Source organism: Microtus oregoni, unplaced genomic scaffold (assembly GCF_018167655.1).
Source record: "Microtus oregoni isolate MIOR12 unplaced genomic scaffold, Mior012 000003F_ref0000135, whole genome shotgun sequence".
NCBI lineage: Eukaryota > Metazoa > Chordata > Mammalia > Rodentia > Cricetidae > Microtus > Microtus oregoni.
Genome location: NW_024543062.1, coordinates 35,716,019 through 35,737,333, shown reverse-complemented (window position 1 = coordinate 35,737,333; position 21,315 = coordinate 35,716,019). Strand labels below are relative to the sequence as shown.

At 48.7% G+C, this 21,315-nt stretch overlaps 3 protein-coding genes across 12 annotated transcripts in view; 1 reads left to right on the top strand and 2 right to left on the bottom strand.

The window, feature by feature from the left end:
* Positions 1 to 1,458: 1,458 nt before the first annotated feature.
* Positions 1,459 to 7,446, bottom strand: Noc4l (nucleolar complex associated 4 homolog). The gene is given in 17 exon segments (XM_041648669.1): positions 1,459 to 2,757; positions 2,845 to 2,958; positions 3,177 to 3,259; positions 3,350 to 3,510; positions 3,622 to 3,732; positions 3,907 to 3,967; positions 4,205 to 4,316; positions 4,403 to 4,453; positions 4,744 to 4,778; positions 4,897 to 4,996; positions 5,097 to 5,246; positions 5,884 to 5,991; positions 6,510 to 6,616; positions 7,050 to 7,170; positions 7,253 to 7,303; positions 7,305 to 7,398; positions 7,442 to 7,446. Coding segments are annotated over 17 exon segments (1,584 nt in total). The 3' UTR covers positions 1,459 to 2,637.
* Ddx51 (DEAD-box helicase 51) lies at positions 7,439 to 15,129 on the top strand. 4 transcript variants are annotated; one of them, XM_041648233.1, is made up of 15 exons: positions 7,440 to 7,767; positions 7,861 to 7,994; positions 8,601 to 8,751; positions 9,014 to 9,159; positions 9,239 to 9,310; positions 9,469 to 9,575; positions 9,691 to 9,799; positions 9,889 to 10,034; positions 10,138 to 10,333; positions 10,414 to 10,529; positions 10,609 to 10,725; positions 10,871 to 10,972; positions 11,131 to 11,194; positions 11,292 to 11,426; positions 14,876 to 15,129. In XM_041648233.1, the coding sequence occupies exons 1-15, from the start codon at positions 7,485 to 7,487 to the stop codon at positions 14,924 to 14,926; spliced, it is 1,929 nt and encodes a 642-aa protein (XP_041504167.1). In that variant the 5' UTR covers positions 7,440 to 7,484; the 3' UTR covers positions 14,927 to 15,129. The 4 variants fall into 4 exon arrangements, with proteins under 4 accessions (XP_041504165.1, XP_041504167.1, XP_041504166.1 ...); XM_041648234.1 differs by lacking the exon at positions 14,876 to 15,129 and adding an exon at positions 11,629 to 12,149 and having other exon boundaries at positions 7,441 to 7,767; XM_041648231.1 differs by having other exon boundaries at positions 7,439 to 7,994.
* The window catches only part of Ep400 (E1A binding protein p400), a 102,988-nt gene continuing 96,797 nt past the window's right edge, over positions 15,125 to 21,315 (bottom strand). For all 7 annotated transcript variants that reach the window (XM_041648224.1, XM_041648227.1, XM_041648225.1 and 4 more), the window contains 3 exons: positions 21,156 to 21,302; positions 17,375 to 17,452; positions 15,125 to 16,875 (listed from right to left, as the gene is read on the bottom strand). In XM_041648224.1, the coding sequence (XP_041504158.1) occupies positions 16,603 to 16,875; positions 17,375 to 17,452; positions 21,156 to 21,302 (498 nt within the window). In that variant the 3' untranslated portion in view covers positions 15,125 to 16,602. The remainder of the gene's footprint in view (positions 16,876 to 17,374; positions 17,453 to 21,155; positions 21,303 to 21,315) is intronic.

Genomic DNA, 21,315 nt, shown 5'->3' with positions numbered 1-21,315 from the left:
ATGCATCAAACTTGGTAGGTAGTCACAGATTTCTCTGTGCACCTCTGGCTGTCCTGGAACTCCCTCAGTAGACCAGGCTGGCATCCACCTCACAAAGATCTGCCTGCCTCTGCCTCCCTCCGATGGGCTTAAGGGTGCACTACCACCGCCTATTGAGACTGCTTATTTTTGAAGAGACAACTTTTAACGGGTTTTAATTTGTAAGGCTGTGGGAATTTCTAAGTCTGTAAAATATCTTATATTGTGATATCTTTATTAACGTGTTCATCTTAAGGATGAACAGTGATGCGTTTGTGTGTCGAGTTGACAAGAAGTCAACTGTACTGGCTGGTTTTATGTTTACTTGACACAAGCTAGAGGCATCAAAAAGGGAGCCCTCAAATTAAAAAAAAAAATGGATCCATAAGATCCAGCTGTGCATTTTCATTATTGATAGGGGAAGGCTTAGCACATTGTGGGTGGGGCGATCTCTGGGCTGGTGGATCTGGATTCTATAAGCAGGCTCATCTGTGGATGGTGGTGGCACACACCTTTAACACCACACTAGAGAGGCAGAGGTAGGTGGATCTTTGTGAATTCAGGGCCAGCCTGGTCTACAGAGCGAGTTCCAGAACAACCAAGGCTACCTCCATAGTCTCTACCATAAGTTCCTGCCATTTGAGTTCCTGTCCTACTTCCTTTGATGAACAATGTTATAAGCCAAACAAACCCTTTCCTCCCTAAGGTGCTTTGGTCATGAGAGTCAACACAGCAATAGAAACCCTAAAACACCTTATCACCAATGCTATGTAGGTGGTAGTGGGGCCAGTGCCATTTAAAGCCAGAACCTCTCCTCCTGCCTCTTGCAATTGACTCTCCAGCCAAACCTGACTGAATACTAGAAGGGACATCCCCAATTCATACCGATGGCTGGTGTGCATGGGTGCCAAACCAGAATGGGCAGGTAGCAGCAATACGAATGAAAATAAGCACCATGTGACTGGCAAAGGAACCATACGGATAACAATATGGGAACTTTGGTCAGTAACAACCTATACTGACAGTTGGGCCTGACTTTATGATGACCCAGTGGTAAAGGAAAAGCCATCAGGTGATTGGGCAACCACTTTAAGGGCAACAGTGGGCAGGAGAAAATTAAGAGCTGGAGTCCCTGGTAGTTTATGTACAACATCTACCTTCTGAGACCCCCAGGGAAATGAGAAACATACCTTTACCAAGGCAAGAGCCACAGGAGCCAGCAGAGGATGGGATGGAAAATACCAAATGCTGGCATACTGGTAAAACCCTCCAACATTCAGCACGCTATCCAGTCCTGTGAGGCTTGCTCCCAGTTTTGGCCCCTGTGCATAGATGCAATGGCAGAATCCATGTGTGAGATCTGCCTGATAAGGGACTGCCAGTCAGTGAGTGTGTATGTCCTCACTTGTGTAGACACCACCACAGGCCTTTCCCTGCAAGCAAGCAACATGTGAGGTGGCCCAAAAGAGCCTGACCCAACTAGATGTTATACACATTGCCCACAGAGAACTAAGCACAGAGAGGGACGACTCACAACTGTAGTCACTAACATGGGGTAGCTGCCTTCCAGGAGACTCCTCTGTCTCCTCCTGGGCAGCTTGCTCACTCCCATACCTTCCGTTCTATGTGATCCACAGAAGCTTGGCCTCAGGAAGTTCTGGGCATCCCACAGAGCTTCCAGGGTCCTCTTGCTGATCCCAACCATCTCACCCTCATAGCTCAGTTCCACCTGTGGAGTACCACCAAGTCCACATTCCAAACAGAGCTTGAATAATGGGGTAATTTAGAGAAATGGTGTGGCCAGCAGAAATGCCCTCAGGCAGGAACCAGAATGACTGGAGGAGAGCAAAAATGTGGCTAAGGCAATGACATATGGAAGCCAGTCCTGTGTTCCCAAATCTGCACATGACAAACAAATCCACCCACCATCATTTCTGTCAAAGCCTTACAAGTCATGCACAGTAGGGCCTACTGGCCAATCCCTTGCAAATGGGTTCACACAGATTCCAAACAGCCAAACTGGGAGTAGAAACAGGACAGTATACTCATCTGCTTGAATCACTACAGATCCGAGACATCTCTTTGAACAACCTTCAGATGAAACTGATAGAAACTAGACTCTCTAGTGGTAAAGAGCAAGTAGACTTACAGCAGCCCAGAAGATTGGGGCAGATCTGTGTCCCCAGGACACCACTTGGGTACCCTGCCTCACATGAGTCTAAACTAAGCACAGATGGATATAGCAGGGCTGCCCTATTACAAAATGGGCCCAGTGCTCCTGTGCCACCTTCCCAGGATCCCTGTGGAAGTATCCAAGCCCTCTGTCCTGTCCTCCAGGCTACAAGAAAGGCAGAGGACTCTGGCAGACCCTGCCTGCCTAGCAGGGAAGAAACTTGGCCCAAAGATTCCAACTCTGCCCAAGACCCGACTGGCCAGATATACTCCCTTTAAAAAAAAAAAAAAAAAAAAACATTTATTTGAACGCAGACATGGTGGTGGACCTTGTACCTCAGCACCAGGGAAGCTGAGCCAGGGGGACCACAAGTTACAGGCCAGCCTGGGTTACAAAGTGAGTCTGTTTCAGACACAAAAAGAAAATTCTTAGGAGATGAGGCCAGGTCAGGTGAGAGTGAAGAACTGGGTGCAGAGGTGATCCTGTCGGCCCAGCAGGCCTTTGGATGGGATAAACCCCAGGGGCACTGACCCAGGTGCCTTCTTCTTCAGGTCCTGCTCAAAGATCTGCAAAGGACAGACAATGGGTGGCATTGGGCTGGATGCAGTAGTCCCCGTGGCCTGCACCCCAACAGCCCTGTGCACAGCTCTCACCTCATAAGCAGTAAGTTCCAGGAGTGGCGCAATGCTGACCTCAGGGACAGATAGCACCTGGTTGATGACCCCGGCAGCTCTGGATACCTCAGGATGGTAGTGCTGCTGAAGAGTCTAGGAGCAAGTTAGAGTGATGTCAGAAACCTCATGACATAGCAGCAGGGCCTTAGAATGGAGCTTGAAGCCCTGAGCCAGTGTGGGGTCACCAGCAACCGAGTATCTTAGCATACGCTGGCATGGTGCCCTGTGTGACCAAGATCTCTAGGGGCTGCTGGAGATGTGTCAGTGGAGACTCAAATGCCTTCTAGAAGCTGGACAGGCAGATGACTCACCTGCAGCTCCCACAAGCAGCTCTCCAAGGCATGGCTCCTGGCTGAGTCCTTCTCTACTGGGTCATATGGATCAGCATCTAGCTCTACAAACAGGATCAAGATTCCATTTGCCACCTGGCCTTTTGGACCACAGGAGCCACGGTGTGCCATGATGCCCAGCTACTCACACTCACCAATGTCCTGTGGACGATGCACCATAACTCGGCAGGCAGAGTGTCTATGCAACAGGTTGCAGATAAAGGGCAGGACCATAAGAAGGGCCTCAGGAGGTGTTGTTAAGGCCAGCCGGGCCAGGCGTTTGGCAAAGGCAGCCATCAGGTAGGCGGGGAGGTGGCTGGGAGGGAAACAGGTATGAGAAAACAGGTCCCCAAACATCCTTCCACTGCCTCCCTAACCAGAACTATAGCCCCCACAGACCATGGAGCTGGATATTCCCAAAACTCACGAGGAGGAAAGGAAGAGGTCGGCCAAGTGAAAGAACCGGGCTCGGTACTTGACGTGAAAGATGGATGGATCCAGGAGGCCATAGAGCTTTTGATAGAAATCAGGGTATTCCCTGAGGGAGGGAGCAGAGAGGACACAGGAGGTGAACTGGTTAAAGGGACAGAACCCCCCAGGTAAGCAAGGCTCCTCCTCTTGCACCTCTTCTGCATTAACCTCCCAGGTGAGCAACAAAGGCCTTTGAGAGAAAACTAGACAGCAGACCAGAGTGGTCCTATTTGGTACTCACAGGTTATGCTTATGGATTAGGATGAAAAGCCCATTCAAGGCCAGGAGGCTGATGGCACCACCTGCAGAAACACAGGAAGACGTGAGGCTACCTACACCTTGCTCACCCTGGGCCTGAGTAGGTAAGGGAGGAGTGGGCATAGATGCAGGTGGCCAGCCTATAGAGAGACTGACTACCTACGGTCACATGCAGGAAGGTTATGGGAGTTTAGCTCAGATCTGTCAGGCAGGAGATGGCAGCTGGGCCCATGCACAGTGAGTGCCCCTTGTCGAATAACCTAAGTGGAAGTCCCACTCACCCACATCACAAGCGCTTGTGAGGAAGTCAATCATGAGGGTGGGCTGAGCCAGGTGGGGCAGGATGGAGTCATGCATAGCCACTAGTACCTTCTTGTAGAGGCTGAGGGGCAGCTGTAGAGATCATGGCAGTCACGGAGCTGCTTCCCTTGCCCCCACTGCCCACAATAAAACCAGGGGCTTCACCCACCACACTCTACCTTATGTTTAAGGAACCCAAGCCACATCTCCTGGAAAGCTTTTCTGTGCTCCTTCAACGGGACCAGGCAATGTGTGTATCCTGATAAACCCCAGACCCACCCAGTCCTTCTGTAGTCAACTGTGGGCCTTTGACCCTGAAAGACCCAGGCCAGTCTGTGATGCCAAGTCTCAGCACAAGGAGAGACAAAGAACAGAGGGGCACAGGATTCAGGTCTGAAGCTGGTTATAGTAATACATAAAAGTGGCATCACTTGAGACAATGGAGTACATGCTATTACCTATAACTGCCCAGAGAGGAGGCCATGCCAAGGAAGGTCTTCAGTCTCTGAAAGCATCTCACCTTCAAGTGAATGACCTTCCACTTGTCTGACATCTCTGAAATCACAGCAAAAAGGGGAAGACAATGGCTAGCCAGGCTGAGAGGCCTGGATCTCTCCAGGAGCCCTCCTACCAGGGTCAGGCTCCAGTGGGCCTTAACCTGCTCAGAACTCACGTGTGTGCTTCACAGAGAACTTGGTAAGGTCATGCTCTTAGAGGGGCAGGTTCACAGCAGACAGCAACATGAAGGCATTGTTCCAGAAGGTGGGTGACACCTGCAGAAAGCCTAGCCTGAGCAATTGTCCAGGCTGCTGCCATCTACTTGCCTCCCTGAGGCACTACGGCATAGGATGGTGATGGAACCCAGCTTTTTACCTCAGATTGCTGGCTGGTGGCTTGGGCTACAGTGCTTGTGGCCGCCTGCATTGTGTGGTACCGAATATCATCATATTCCAAGTATTCGCAGAACTGGGAGATAAGCAGGCTGTGGTCATCCTCGGATGTGAGCAGGCCTCCTACCACTGCCTGGGGAGAAAGACAGGGTGAATGACTCTCTTCCACAAAATGGTCCTAGCATGGTCAAGAAGGATGTCACCATCCATCAAGCTCCACACCACCAGGCCGTCTGCCATTTCCTCTCCAATTCACAAGACAGAATATAGTGATATTTCATTTGCATTTCAATAAAGTTTGCCTGGAGATCAGAGAGTAAAACATCCCCACTGGTCAGCCTTACAGACTAGACAGTGGTGACACATACCTTTAGTCCTAGAAGCTATATTAGTTTGCCATCCAAACTGGTCGGAAGTAGTGCACATCTTTAGTTCCAGCACTAGAGAGGAATATAGGAGGCGAGGAGACAGCTCTCAGTCTCGTTCTGAGGATTCCTGGAGGCAGCATCACCATTTCAGAATGAGGTAGAGGTAAAAGCCAGTGGCTGGCTATTTTGCTTTTATGAACTTCAGGCTGAATGCCAATATCTGTCTCTGGGTTTTTATTAACTGTGCTACAACAGAGACCTGTAAGCAGTAAGCCTTGCTTAGTTCCCAGGTCAAAGCAAGACAGGAACATAATATGTCCCAGCTATCTGTTCAGGAAACTAACTCACGAAACCATCTTAGGCTTGGCCACCACAGTCTTCCAGATCCCACTAAGGCCTTACCCTGAAGAGTGGGCGGGGGAAGAGGTAGTAACTTTCCCACTGGGGCTTCTCCAGGGGTTTCGCTCCTTCCAGCTGCACAAACTTCATGAGTGTCTTGAGGGCCAGCTCCTGGGAAGCAGAGAAAGAGTAACCATGATGTCCCCATCTAGATGGCCTCCCAGAGTTCACCTAGCCTCAGGGTCGCTCCCAAACAGGCTTTGGCCAGGGTCAAGAAGTAGGAGAGAAAGGAGACCACATCTTACCTTGCTCCGTGTTACATGTATGTGATGATGGTGACAGTGACATGCTCTTGTTGACTTGGGACAGAACTTATAACAGAAGTTGGCCTGAGGCAAGCTGGGCTTGCAGGGGAAGCCACCTAACTGCTCTCTCATCAAGCAATTTTGGAGATACCACACCAAACATGACAATATGCAAAGCAGATACGGTGCCCAGAACTAGGGTTACAGACACCACATCTTCAGAGCCAGATAAATCATACCACAAATACCATACCGTAAATCTTTGTGGAAGAAAAAAGAGCAATGAAGACATGTAACTTCTCTTAAACAGGAAGAGAGGTGTTCACAAAAGCAGCCCCTACACCTGTGCTTTAGAGAAGCTGGGCCAAGGACTTCAAGACTCACCTTGACTTGGAAGGAGGGATAGGTCAGGAGCTCCTCCAGGCGATTACAGCAGCTGTGATAGCGGTGTCGCATCCAAACTTTGTATTTGTGTGTGGCTCCCTGGGATCCTGAGAACATAGGAGAGCTAACTCCCACTGATGTTTGTGTCCCATCCCACCTTCCCAAGGTCTCCCATCTTCAGTTGTGAACCTATATCCAGACCAGGCCTTGGAAAAGACCATTTCTGATCTCTGCAAACTGGGACTAGATATTAAAATACAGTTCTTCTCACTTTGCCTCAAGATCTGGATCTCCCAAACACTAGGGCAGTGACAGCACCAAACTTTGAAGTGGCACAATTAAAACCCCGGGGGAAAAAGTTGCTAGTATACGAGTTCGTGTAGGCCTGGCAAGTACACGGATCTCACTTTCTGAGCCACAATGGACTGAGTCCTTCTACAGGGCCCAGGCTTGGCGTGTTCTTCCTGGTGTCATTTAAGAAGGCGGGTCCCGTTGGGGCGGCCTGGAGGACAGCACCCCAGCCCCTCCAGGTCACTTTACCTGCCAGGACCCCGTCCTCGCGTGGCAGCGAGCCCACGAAGAGCTCTTCCCGCTCCAGCAAGGTACCGAAGAGTCGGCTGCACGTACGCACTCCTTCCTGGATATCCTCAGGGTCCTCGGACTGAGGCGGGAGGTCAGAAAGGGTGACGCTGGGCCCAGCTGTGCCTCCCGTTTGCCGCCCCAGGGCCGCCCCCGCTGCTCACCAGAAGTACAGCCAGGATGTCAAACACCGCGTTGGCCTGACCACGTGCTAAAACTCGTTAGCACCGCCTGTAGTAGACGGCCAAGCTCCCCACGGGAGCCGGCCGAAGCCAGGAGACGACCCAGGCCGCCGCGAGGGACTACCGAGCTTGGTCGCGCCTGTGACGTCTGCGATGGCTCGGTCTGGTCACGTCATCAGGGAGCGCCGAGGAAGAGCGACGGCGTGCTGCGACTATGGCTCTATTCCACGTAGCGCGGTACGCAGGCCCGGAGGCTTCCGGACTGGGGGATGCAGAGGTAGAGGCGGGTAGCCGGGCACGAGTGCTGCTCGAGCGGCTGCAGAACCGAGCTCGTGAGCGGCGGCAGCAGGAACCGAAGCCTGAACCCGCCGGGGAGGCCGCGGAAGCGGCAGGCAGGCGGCGTCGACGGCCCCGGCGGCGGCGTGGCTGCTCTGTGGCTCAGAGCCCGGAGGCTCCTAGGGCGAAGCGGCAGAAAGCCGACTACAGTGTGCATGCAGGTGGGCCATGTGGCCGAGATGTGGACGGGGCTTGGAGGCTTTTTCCTGGGTGCGCTGCGGGGTTTATGTTCCCTCTGTTGTTGTGTCGCGCAGGGAGAGGCGAAGAGTCGCCTGGAGAGCTCAACACCGACTTAGAGGACTCAGGTGAGAAGCCCCCAGAGGAGGCCCCGAGACCCCCGGCTCCAGGGCCTGTGTTGGGGGACTTTGCAAGAAGGAAGACACTGAAGGTGAGTGAGTCTGGCCGCCCGCCCGCTACTCTTCAACTTTATCGGGGCGGGGTGGGGATGTTGCTTGTGCGTTTTGTTTTGTTTTTGCCCTTACGTGGCCCTAACTATAGAATGGCGGGAGGCTTATAGAGTTCCATAGGGTATGTGTGGACACTCTTGAAACTGAAGTCCACAGACGTGTAAGACCTATTGGACACTGGTGTGTCTGGCGGCCCCCGCAGAAACATTTCTGGCCGTAGTGAGGCAATTGCTGGTCTGGGCATCTTGTCCGAAGACTGCCAAGAATGGGTGGTGGTGAAGGGTTGAGGAGAGACTAAGTCAGCTCTTGCATCAGGGTTGACTGCTCCATGTGAGTTTTGCTCCCTTTCTTAGCTCCCCTTGCTGACCCTAAAATGAGAGTCAGGGTGGCTTAAGGAAACCTGCCCTGCTAATACGTTCTTCACCCTGCTAATGTTTGCCCTCGTTTTCCAGCACTTACTCTCCCTAGGTGCCTCTATAGAAGCTGCTGTTAGGGTCTCTTCTGTTGTTCCTAGTTTCTGATAACTGGTGTTGCTCCATGAGCCTGAAGGGCTCTGCAGAACTCTTGTGGTTTTTTTACTCTTTTAGGTCCAGCCTTTCCTGCCAGCATGGCTGGCAAAGCCAAGCTGTGTCAAGAAGAGCGTCACTGAGGATCTTACTCCTATCGAAGACATCCATGAGGTTCACCCTGACTTGCAGAAGCAGCTGAGGGCTAATGGCATCTCTTCCTACTTTCCAGGTCCTTCAGCCCTGCGCAGATGATGGGGTGAACTCCCCAAGGCAGCCTTCCCTGGGCTGTCAGGGCTCCAATATAAGGGCTGTGGTTTAGGGGTACCTACTTCACACTGGATCAGTGAGCTTCTGCATCCTTGGGCTCAGGTTCCTGATGATTATCTTAGGTCTTATCCAATCCAGGTGCCATCTTTGGCCAGGAGATCTCCTGGGTGACATGGTATATCCTAGCATATAATTCACCTGTTCCTTTTCTTCCTTCGTTACAGTCCAGGCAGCTGTGATTCCTGCCCTCTTGGAGAGTGCAGATAGTGGGTTTCTAGTAGGCAGAGGTGGATACCAACCTAGTGACCTCTGTGTGTCTGCCCCAACGGGCAGTGGGAAAACACTGGCATTTGTTGTCCCTGTGGTACAAGTGAGTATCAGAGTACACATTTCTAGCAAGAGCACAGCAGGGAGGGTCCTGGTGGCACAGATCATTTCTGTCCCTGCAGGCCCTGCTGCATCGAGTGGTCTGCCACATCCGTGCACTGGTTGTGCTTCCTACTAAGGAGCTGGCCCAACAGGTATGCCCCTCTGTATCCAGAAGTCTGTATCCCCAGCCTTAGTTGCCCTGCTGGATGTACACGGTACTTATCCCTTGACCACCTGTGTTAAACTCAAGAGTCTTTGTCATAGCAGGGACCACCGTCTATTTTAGACCAGTGACAGACTGCTTTTGCAGGTGAGCAAAGTATTCAACATCTACACGGATACCACACCTCTGCGGGTTGCTTTGGTGACTGGACAGAAGTCACTGGCCAAGGAGCAGGAGAGCCTTGTCCAGAAGACGTAGGTGTGCCAGGTGGTGGGCTCTGCAGTTGTCCTTTGATTAGGGCAGTGTTAGTGCTTTACATGTGAGGCTTTGCTGTTAGATGGCCCTTCTTTGAGTCTTTCTGGTTTGTAGGGTAGATGGTTACCGATGCCTGGCTGATATTGTGGTGGCCACACCTGGCCGCCTGGTGGACCACATTGACCAGACCCCAGGATTCAGCCTCCAGCAGCTCCGCTTCCTGGTAGGCCACCTTCTGGACACTTGGGTCCCTGAGCTGGGGTGATGTCATTGGGGAGTCTTCAGTTGACCCTTGGTTCCTGTCTGCTGTAGATCATTGATGAGGCTGACCGGATGATAGACAGCATGCACCAGTCCTGGCTGCCCAGAGTGGTGGCAGCAGCCTTCTACAGTGCAGGCCCCTCAGGCTCCTGTGCCCTACTCCAGAGGACACAGCCCCAGGCTGTGACTGCTGCCAGGTATCCTGCTGCTCCCTTTCTCAGCTCCCCTTGCTCGCCCTAAAATAGCAGTCAGAGTGGCTTGAGGAAGGAATCCTGTCCTAACACGCCCTTGGTTTTCCAGCACTTGCTCTCCCCAGATGCCTCTACAGAAGTTACTGTTCTCAGCCACACTGACCCAGAACCCTGAGAAACTGCAGCGGCTTGGCCTCTACCAGCCAAGGCTTTTTTCCACAAAGCTGGGACACAGTGGCCCTAAAGACACAGTTGAGATGGATGGAAACTTTGGAGGGAAGTACACCTTCCCTGTGGGGCTCACGGTAAGCAAGTAGGGCATGTGGGGCAAGTTGGTGCCTAGGCCCAGGGCTTCTGGCTAGCACCTGCTGTCCATTTCCCACAGCACCACTATGTACCCTGTAAGCTCAGCTCGAAGCCACTTATTGTCTTACACCTGGTCCTTGGGATGAACTTCTCAAGGGCCCTTTGCTTCACTAACTCTCGAGAGAATTCCCACAGGTAAGCTGAACCAAGGCGGGGTATAGCTAATACAGACTAGATCCTGGCACCAGCTGGCTTCTATTTCTTACCTACCCAGGCTCTTCCTGTTAACACAAGCCTTTGGGGGTGTGAGTGTGGCTGAATTCTCCTCCCGCTATGGACCTGGCCAAAGGAAAAAAATCTTGAAGCAGTTTGAACAGGGAAAGATCCAGCTGTGAGTCCATGGAAAACAGACAGGACCTGACTGTGTTGTGGTGGGGTGCTCCTGGGTTAGCTGGCTCCCAAGAGAGCAGAGAGGGTACACATGTTGACTGCTGAGTGTTTCTGGCCCTCTGAGCCCTGTACCCATGTCTCCTCAGCCTTATCAGTACAGATGCTACTGCTCGAGGCATCGACGTGCAGGGTGTGGAGCTGGTGATCAACTATGATGCCCCCCAGTACCTACGAACTTATGTGCATAGGTAAAGTCTAGTCAGCAGTGGCTGCTGTGGGGCTTATGAGCTCTTGGCCATTATATGTGGGATCTTGCATCGTGGTTTGTGTGCTGTGTGGCCAAGAGAGCAGGTGTCCGATTAGGTCTCCAGGGTTAGGGCCAGAAAACACTTATGCTTGGTTTCAGGGTTGGGAGAACAGCCCGAGCTGGAAAAACAGGCCAGGCCTTCACACTTCTCCTGAAAGTGCAGGTAAGACCATGTAGTTCCCAGCAGATGTCATGGGTAAATGCATGCTACTGCAAATGGCATTTGTTCCCACCCTGTCCATGAAACCCCTTCCCTTTAGGAAAGGAAGTTCCTCCAGATGGTATCAGAAGCTGGGGTGCCTGAGGTGGCACACCATGAGATCCCCAGGGAGCTCCTGCAGCCCTTGGTCCCTCATTACGAGATGGCCTTGTCTCAGCTGGAGAAGATTGTCAAGGTGAGTGCTTTTGGACCCAGGTGGGGCTTTTGCAAATCCAGCTCAGCTCTGGTAATGTCATCACACATTCTAGGAAAGGGAGGTAAGTAGGAAGCAGCCTCATGCCATGGGACATGCCTCCTGAACACAGTGCCAGTAGTGTCCCAGTTGTAGGGCAAGGGCTCTGTAGACAGCAGGTAAGGATGATCCCTTTTCTCCACAGGAAGAGCAAAAGCTGAAGATGGCCTAGATGGGAGCAAAAGCCCAGGGGGAACATCCTGCTGAAATGAATGTTGTGTTTAAGCAAAAGATACGGTTCCTTGGGGTTCCACTAGAAACAACCCTTCCCTGCAAGCACCATGGTCATCTTGGGCTAGGCAACCTAGATGTTGGCTTGGTCCTGAAAAGTAATGGCCCTTGGTTTGTACAGCTGGGGTCCAACTGTCTTTGGAAGTAAGCTCAGGTAAAGCTGAAGGGTGCCTTCAGGAATGTGATGAAAAACTATGGTCAGCCTTATGGTGACAGCAGATTAAAGTGTGCCTAGCATTAGCATTTCATGTCTACAGAGAGACTATGGTGAGCCTGTCCCAGACAAGTCACTGAAGCCCAGGAATAGGCTGGTTTAAGATGTTTCCATGGCTACTAGCCTTCAAGATGGTACCCACATAAGCAGGAGAGTGCTTGCCTGAACATAGTCAAAGAGACTGCTTTTTGTAAAATATTAAATAAATAAAAAGAAAAATCTATAGCATTAAGATAAACTGTTTTCATTTATATTTAAAAAAATGGATAACTTGAACTCATGCCAATTTCCTGATAGCTTCAACACGCTAATACCCCTCTAATTCAGGACACCTAGGCTAGCTCAAGAAAGCAACACAGGCCGCTGGCACCATCCTCAGGCCCTTGCTGACTCTAGGATTTTGCTCATGAGATTAATTTAGAATCTCCTAGCAGCTAGTCTGAGAGTCAGACTTCCATTTGATTGTTGACATTACTAATGCTTTGAACATCTTATACAATGAAATGAAATCTCCTCCACTCATCTCCGCACCCACCTAAGTCCGAAGTTTTTTGTTGTTCTTTTTAAACCTACTGAATTGATTTTGTTGTTTACTCAAAAGTGCCTACAAGGGCCGGGCGGTGGTGGCGCACGCCTTTAATCCCAGCACTTGGGAGGCAGAGGCAGGCGGATCTCTGTGAGTTCGAGGCCAGCCTGGTCTACAAGAGCTAGTTCCAGGACAGGCTCCAAAGCTACAGAGAAACCCTGTCTCGAAAAACTAAAAAAAGTGCCTACAAGGGCTCACAGGACAAAGAAAACTGACTTCCAGTAGTTCTTCCTCAGCTACTGGTAGAATTGTGCATGCTGTCATATTGTTCTCTTGTGTCTGGAAAAAAGCTTTCCTTTAAATTATGCACCACCTTATTCTGCCTCCATGTATGCCTGAAGTCACCAGATCTCACTATATAAATGGCTGTGATACACAATGTGATTGCCGGGAATAGAACTCAGGACCTCTGGAAGAGCCCACCTCTGGCTCTTCACTTTTCTCTGTACCCTCTTCCTAGGAGAGAGGGATGGAATGTCCCCTTTAGGGCCCAACACTCCACACAGTCTCTTACTTTGTACCAGCTGAGCAGCTGCCATCTAGTGCAGTCAGCTTCTATGATGAGAGCTGAGAGGTACACTTAATCTATGGGTATGGGAATATCATCAAAAGTCATTTTAACAGTATGCTCATTAACAGAATAATAGTATTTGTTTTTCGAGCCCATAACCTGTCTAACCACAGGTTCTTGGCCCCATTAACAGTACCTAATATGGGTTCTAGCACATGGGGCAGGCCTTTGATCCAATCAGAAAGTGGGTGAGAGCCTAGAGATTAGTAACTGAGCATTTTCTGTGATGCAGAGGTTTGGTTTCTAGTACCTACATGATAGCCGCCTGCGATTCCAGTTAAAGAAGCTCTGATGCCCTCCAAGGGCACCAGACACACATGGCAAACAGACAGAAGGGGGAAAAAAAGTAAGAAACTGCTTTTAAGAAAGCAGTTGGTGCCTGGCCTGGGAAAACACACCTTTAATCCCAGCACATGGGAGGCTAGACCAAGGGGATCTCTGAATTTAAGGCCAGCCTGGTCTACAGAGCCAAGTTCCAGGACAGCCAGGGCTACACAGAGAAGCCTGTCCTTTTTTAAAACAGTTGCCACTATCACACTACCAGTGAGCCATCTTGTCAGACTAGTCATTGTGCTCACAGGATTCCAGTAAGGAAGCAGCATCAAGGTTGAGTATAAGCTTTAAGTGTGTGGCATCTTGTCTTATGTCAAGTTCTGTTCTGAAGGGTAACCAAGAACATTGGCAATGGTCTGCAGTGTTTGGGGGTCCTCAAAAGGGGAACCCATTCCTGGTTCAGGGGTTATTTGCTAGCATGTGTTATCTAGTTGGGATTTTGAGCTTCCCCCGCCCCAACATAGAGTAACTTCATTTAAACTAGTATGTATATATTAGAATGTGTCTATAGAAGGTTTCCAATATAGCTTTTTCAAAAGTATTATTGGTGACAAAGTTAATACATCTTGAAGTTACTTAAGACTGCTATCCTACTGTGTGTCAAACTGTTTTACTGTAATCTTAGGTACTCTTCATGCCCTGACCCAGATAATGCACATGTATCATTTTTTTTTTAAAGCAGCAAATAAAGACTTGGAAGCAACTTACCAAAATCTACCATAAAGATAGATTGGTTGATAAATAATTACGTCTGTTATCTGGGTCAGTTGGGCTTGATTGGACCCAGTGACTTTTCCCTTGTGAAACTCAGCTAAAGATTTCTATAAAGTATTCCCCGTGGGTGCTTGCTTTGCTGTCAATAAAGACAGAGTGAAGCTCTTTGTGAGCTCCATACAATGTGTGGTGGGTAAAATGACTTGGTAGGCAGGTAGGCAAGATGAATGAGTTTGGGGTCAGCCTTAGGGTTGTGCAGTGGGTAGGGATAGGCAGGAAAGTGAGTCCTTTTTCCCCATTCCCCGTCTGAAAACCCCTGGCTAACTTTATCCCCCTTGCCTCTCTGCTGGGGATTAAGAGTGTGTACCACTACACCTTGCTTGAGGTCCATTTTTATGGACAGTGTCAGAAATGATCACATCTACTATCTTGATCAAGATCAGCACTCGAGCCGGGAGGTGGTGGCGCACGCCTTTAATCCCAGCACTCGGGAGGCAGAGGCAGGCGGATCTCTCTGAGTTCGAGACCAGCCTGGTCTACAAGAGCTAGTTCCATGAAGGTGGTGGACACACCATGGGACCAGCCAGGGAGGGCCACCTGGGATCTGCTTGCGTGAGGCTGGGTATGAGCTGAACCCCCAAGGCCTTTCAGAAAGGAAGCAGTGTGAAGGCTCACTTTTGCATGACAGTTCTAAGTAGAAATCAAAACATTATTTTTCTGTTGTTTTTCTACTTACTTCCTAGTGCCTGAAGAGGGGCTCAACTTGCAGTCCTTTTGGCACTGTGAAGTCCTGAAGCAGACACAGCACCCATGGTGGAAAGCTGCACAGGAACCCAGGTGTCAGAGTAGCTTCAAGGCCAAGGAACTAAAGAGGAAGACCTTGAACATGCAAGCCCTGCATTGCTTTGGAGCAATACATACACAGAAGGCTTTGTTTTCTAACCAACACATCCTTACTCCAAACACTGGTCATGAAAGACAAAACAAGGATGTAGAAAGGTCACTTTTATTAGCCTCTGCTTGTAGGACATCAAAACCCTATTCAAATACAAATGTTTGTGTTTACAAAGTATTTACAATTTCAGTCCTGTTTATTACATTTTTTAAAAAAAAGAAAACAACAGCTATCTGGTTGAAAAATGGATGAAAGTAACTGCCAAAAATGAAGACCCTGCCTCTTGCTCCCACCAACCACCTGGCTTGGGCACACTGAAGTATGCTGCCACAACAGTGGGAAGGATGGAGAAAAAGGTGAGTGCAACATTGACCAAGGACCCCCACTGAGCTCAGTTCTGCCTGAGGACTATGGGGAGCCAGATACCCAGGAACCTCCCAAGGGCTATTCTTCCCCTAACACAGCACACACTAAGCCAAAACAATGGGTTTTTGCTTGTAGGACAGGTTTGTGGTTCAGAAAATATTAAACCTCTTCTGGTTTTTCAACACCTAATTGCTACTTTTATCCCAAATTTCACATTATGAGCTCAAAAGTGAGTTCTAGGTGGGCTTCAGGATGTATTGTCACATTCTTGCCCACACAGTACACAAAAAGTGGGATGGACATGACAGGGAAGAACAATACAACTCCTGTCTTCAAGGCTGCAGTGCTGACAGCATAGACCTCACAGACTTAACTTCCAGGCTTCAGCACTAATGTGGAACATGGGCCTTCGACTCTGGCAGGTAAGAAGGCACAGTCAGCCTGTTATGCCCAAGAATGCCATACAAGTCACCTTACAGTGGTAAGAAGAGTGAACTTAGGACTGAACTTTCATTCCAACCCTTTCTCCTTCAATTGCAGGCCTGTCACTGCAACAGCTGTTTAAATCCATGAAGAGCTGCTGGGGTGGCACAACAGCAATGCCTTCCAGACTAGACCAGGACAACAATAAGGGAACCTGGGTATCAACTGCACCAGGCTGCCCTATACATGTAACCCACACTAGCTTCTCACAAGAATACTGTAAAGGATCTCAGTACAGTGTGTATAAACACAAACTTGGCTATACAGAAATGGTGTCAGTCCCAGAGCCTCATTCAAAGGAAAGCCACTGCCCACTGGTGCAAGATGGGTGCTCATAAATGCAAGCTAGGACCTCACTGGCATATTGAGTGAAAGCTCTGGAAAGAGGGGTGGGGGTGGGGGCATCTGATGGTCTGCCCTTGTCTCCTACATCTCCCTGAACATTCAATGAGCTGGACCCTGCTGTAGGACATGCTGCCCCTACCACATAACTGAGTAGTGTACACTACAGAAGAAACTAAAGGGCTTTTCAAAAGACTGATGTGGACATTGCCCACACAGTGAAACCATCAAAGACTGCAACTGTCGCTTTTTCAGTTAGTCACACTCAGGAGAAAGTCAAATCACTTTGGCCAACCTAGGTACCAGCAGATCCCGGAGTCCAAAAACAGTAGAACATTCTACTAAGATAAGACAGCCTTGCCATAGTACCAACCAGTTTCCTTCCTATTGGCATGGAGGCTTGGTGGGTGTCTTCAGCCTCACAGCAGGGACTCGCATCTGTAGTTTGGGCTGCTGGCTTGGGCTGTCAGAGCTGGTTGGAAGCTGTGCTGGGGCTGGACCACCAGGGGTCTGCAGTGAGGCAGAGGCTGTAGTGACCACCTGCTGCTGAAGGAGCTTCTGCTGCACCACTTGGGCTGTGGCAGTCACCGTTGGGATCATCTGTACCTGTTGCCCTGCTGCTGTTGCCTGTGTGAGTGTCACTGTCTGTGGAGAAGCCTGAGCCAAGATGAGATCACAGGTCACTGGAGAACAGCCCTGGCAATGCTGTCCCTCTAACAGAGAACTATCACATACACCTAGTAGCCTCAGCAAAAGAGCAAAGGATGTAGACCAATGTACGGGGGTTAGTTGATTTTTTTTTTAAGTTCATGGGCAGCTTTAAAAATAACGTCACCACTTTAATCAAATACTACTGCACTGAAAGTAAAAAAAACCAGAGGGTTCTGGTTCAGAAAGGGGTGTTTTCACTTCCAGCTTCTCTCCCAGAAGCTGTGATCCTGTCTTGTGGAACATTAGAAAGGTACCTGCTGAGAGCAGGTTGGAGCACAGGTCTGGTTTTTCCTTGGAAATTCCCCCTCTTCAGTAGGTCATTTTTCCCAAAAGCTCATGTTTTTGTGTGAATTATGAAAGCCAAAAGTAATTCTCTAATCACTAGTATTCTGCTTCTGAAACACATTTTCCCCCCCAGCACCCTCCAGGTCTCTGTGCACTCTACCTGTTGAGAAGCTGATGCAACCTGCTGGATGCTGGCCACAGGTGTTTGTTGTTGTACAACTTGAGGAAGTTTTGCAACCTTTGACAAAACAAGGCAAGCATAGGATTCAAAATACATGCACAAATATCTTTCTCTGCTTTTAAGCAAACAAATAATGGCAGGTAACATGGAGAAACAATCTCAAGTATGCCCACCAGGATCCTAGGAGGTTAAAGAGCAACTGACTCACTTTCAGAAGCAATCCATTTAATAACTCAAAATTCTTGGTTCACATTTTAACTTTTCCTTGGGATTGATTATACATGAATTAGATTTGGCAGTGAACTGCACCCTTATCTGAGTTCTTAATGACACCAGATAAAGGTTTTGTATAGAGGCAAGCCCAGTGGGCCAGGTCTTACCAGGAGAGACACCAAAATTTCTCAGTGGTTTCATCCATCATAACTCACGTTCTATAAAGCAAAACTTTCTGCCCTGTGTTCACTTCCTGTTGTGTTCACTTCTTTTTTTTTTATTTATTTATTTATTATGTATACAATATTCTTTCTGCGTGTATGCCTGAAGGCCAGAAGAGGGCACCAGACCTCATTACAGATGGTTATGAGCCACCATGTGGTTGCTGGGAATTGAACTCAGGACCTTTGGTAGAGCACGCAATGCTCTTAACAACTGAGCCATCTCTCCAGCCCCCTGTGTTCACTTCTTGCTGTTGTCAAAACTGAACAATGCTGAAGCTGTAGCTCAGTAATGAAACTTGTGCAGCATGCATGTAGCCCTAGGTTGAATTCTTAGAATCATGAAAGCTACAAAAGTTCCACACACACTGAAGTATGGTAGTTCACACCAGACTACCTGAGCAGAAGGATGGTAAGTTTGAGGTCAGCCTGGGCAAGGCCAGCCTAAGCAATAGTGAAACTTATCAAGCTAGCTAACTATTCTTTAGTCAGACTTCTGTAACCTCAAGCCTGCACAAAGGAGACCCTAAAGCCTATGGAAGCAATGATCATTAGTATGGAATTTAAGAGTGTGAGAGCACTCACACAGTTAATAATTTAAAAAAAAAAATTAACAGCTCAAGCCAGAAGATAGAAATGTAAACACAGGGGAAGTTGACAAAATCCTACACCAATCAAGAAGCTATTTGCTGGGAAAGAGAAAATCCAGGTTCTTCAATTCAATGTCATGGGTATACTAAACACACTCCAGGACAGACCCAATGCCCAGAAATAATTGGCCAAATGGATTCCATGTTTTTTAGTATGCATTTTGAGAGACAGAACATATGAATGAAGTAGGCTTTCTGTCTAGGGATCTGGGAGGAGTTGTATATAACAGGGGAAAGAATATGATCAAAATATAATTAAGAAATTTTCATTAAAGTATTATGCATTGAAAATACAAAATGATATAAACAGCTTTTGTTAAGAGAACAAGGTTGTGTACAAAATTACCATTATCTACAAGAAACATTTATATTTTATTTTCTTTGGTTTTTTTTGGAGACAGGGTCTCCATGTGGCCCTGGCTGTCTTGGAACAAACTGTAAACCAGAGAAGCCTTGAATTTAGAGATTCATCTGCCTCCTGAATGCTGGGATTAATAGTGTGCACCACCACGCCCAGCCCATATTTAAATTATTGTGGAGCAGCATTTAAAAATCAGTCTTTACCTAAAGATAAAGTCTGTTTAAGAATACAGACTGTGATGTGGGAGTGATTTCTTTCTAATCTGTTGCTTTCATTGGTTAATTAATAAAGAAACTGCCTAGGCCCATTTGATAGGCCAACCCTTAGGTGGGTGGAGTAAACAGAACAGAATGCTGGGAGAAAAGGTGAGTCAGTCAGTCGCCATGATTCTCCCACCCGACACAGCCGCAGGTTAAGATCTTCCCTGGTAAACCACCTCGTGGGCTACACAGATTATTAGAAATGGGTTAGATCAATATGTAAGAGCTAGCCAAGCCGGGCGGTGGTGGCGCACGTCTTTAATCCCAGCACTCGGGAGGCAGAGGCAGGCGGATCTCTGTGAGTTCGAGACCAGCCTGGTCTACAAGAGCTAGTTCCAGGACAGGCTCCAAAACCACAGAGAAACCCTGTCTCGAAAAAAACCAAAAAAAAAAAAAAAAAAGAGCTAGCCAATAAGAGGCTGGAACTAATGGGCCAGGCAGTGTTTAAAAGAATACAGTTTCCGTGTAATTATTTCAGATAAAGCTAGCCGTGCAGCGGCTGGGTGCCAGGAACGTAGCCAGCCGCCCTTATTTCAACAAGACTGTTTGCAAACAGCAGAGCTGCAGCACTGGCTCAGTGACTGAGAGCTCATACGGAAGACCTAGCTTTCATTCCCACGCCTACATAGCCGCTCATATCTGCTAGCTGCTTGGGAGGCCGAGACAGGAAGCTCACAAGTTCCTGGTCTACCTGGCCTACAAAAGGAGTTCAAAATTGTCTAGCAACTCAGCAAAACTTTCTAAATTAATTTTTTTTTACAAGGCTGGAGATGTGGCTCAGCAGCAGAGCATACTTATATAAGGTTTTGGGATTAATACCCAATACCACAATAAATACATTTAACATAATTTATAAGGCCCTTTAGGTATACATAACAGAAGATGTATTCTCCTGGTGGCTTAGAAGCTAAGATCATAGACTACCAACTCTTTTACTACTGAATCCATGCAGTTCTAACAGTGGTTGGAATCCAAAATCATCAAAACAGTCCTAAAGGACAGAGCAGAAGAACATGCCTGCCAGAGACCCAAGTGGCACAATTATTAAACAGGGCATGATGGAACACACAGGAGGAATCCACAGGATAGAGTGGAAGTAGGATGGACATTTTTTAATAAGCAGCCTTGAAAATAAAATAACAGGCATTCACACAGATTTCATCAAGGCCCTCTTTGGATTAAATAGCTAAGTGAGAAAGCAAAATCATGAAGCTACAACCTCTGGGGTGGGTTTCTTTTTGTTTCATGTATGTGTGTGCCTGTGCATATTGAGTGCAGGTACTATAGAGGCAAGAAAGAAGGGACTGGGTCTCCTAAGCTGGAGTTACACAGAGACAGCATTTCTTTTTGTAGCTTTGGAGACTTTTCTGGTCCAGAGCCATTCCAACTCTGTAGATCAGGCAGGCCTCAAACTCCCAGAGATCCAGCTGCCCCTGCCTCCCCAGTGCTGGGATTACAGGCGTGCTCCACCCGGCTCCAGGACAGACTTTAGTCAGTATCCAGCCTGGCAGACAACTTGACAGGATGTCAGCGGAGACTTGAAAGTCAAAAACCAGGAAAAGATGAAACCTCATCATTACCCGGAACACAAGCTAATAAAGTACCCAAGTTTCTCCTGTTCCCACCCCAGACAGGGAGCTCTGGAATCCAGGTGGACCTGCACAAACAAACCCACAGCCAGGCAATGACACTGCATATCTGTGACAAGAGTGGCCAGGACTACTTAGGGACCATCTGTGCGCTTGCACACACAATTAGTCAGTCAGTCTCTGTCTCTCTCTCACACACACACCATCTGTGTACATGTACACACAGTCAGTCTCCCATATACACACACACTTAACACATGAACACACAAAAGAAGTTGGTATAACAACAGCATAAGTCTGAGACCTCACTCATGAGACTCCCCTATGTTCTGAAAGGCTCCATGCCTACTAACCAGAAAGGGCCCTGCAGAAAAGGTCAAGCACTGGTTAGCCACACTGGCTGGGTGCTGGTACTCTTCCACAGGCCCTACCATCTGCACTGAGTTGCACACAGCAGCATGCTTACCTGGATTTGCGTCTGCACCTGCTGAGTCCCAGCCAGTTTCTGGGCCTGGGAGATGGGTGTGGTCAGAAACTGGGTTTTAAGGGCTGGCTGGGCAGCATAGGTGACTTTCTGCTGTGGGCCCTGAGCAGTGATCTGTTGGGTGGTTAGCTGAAGAAAAGAC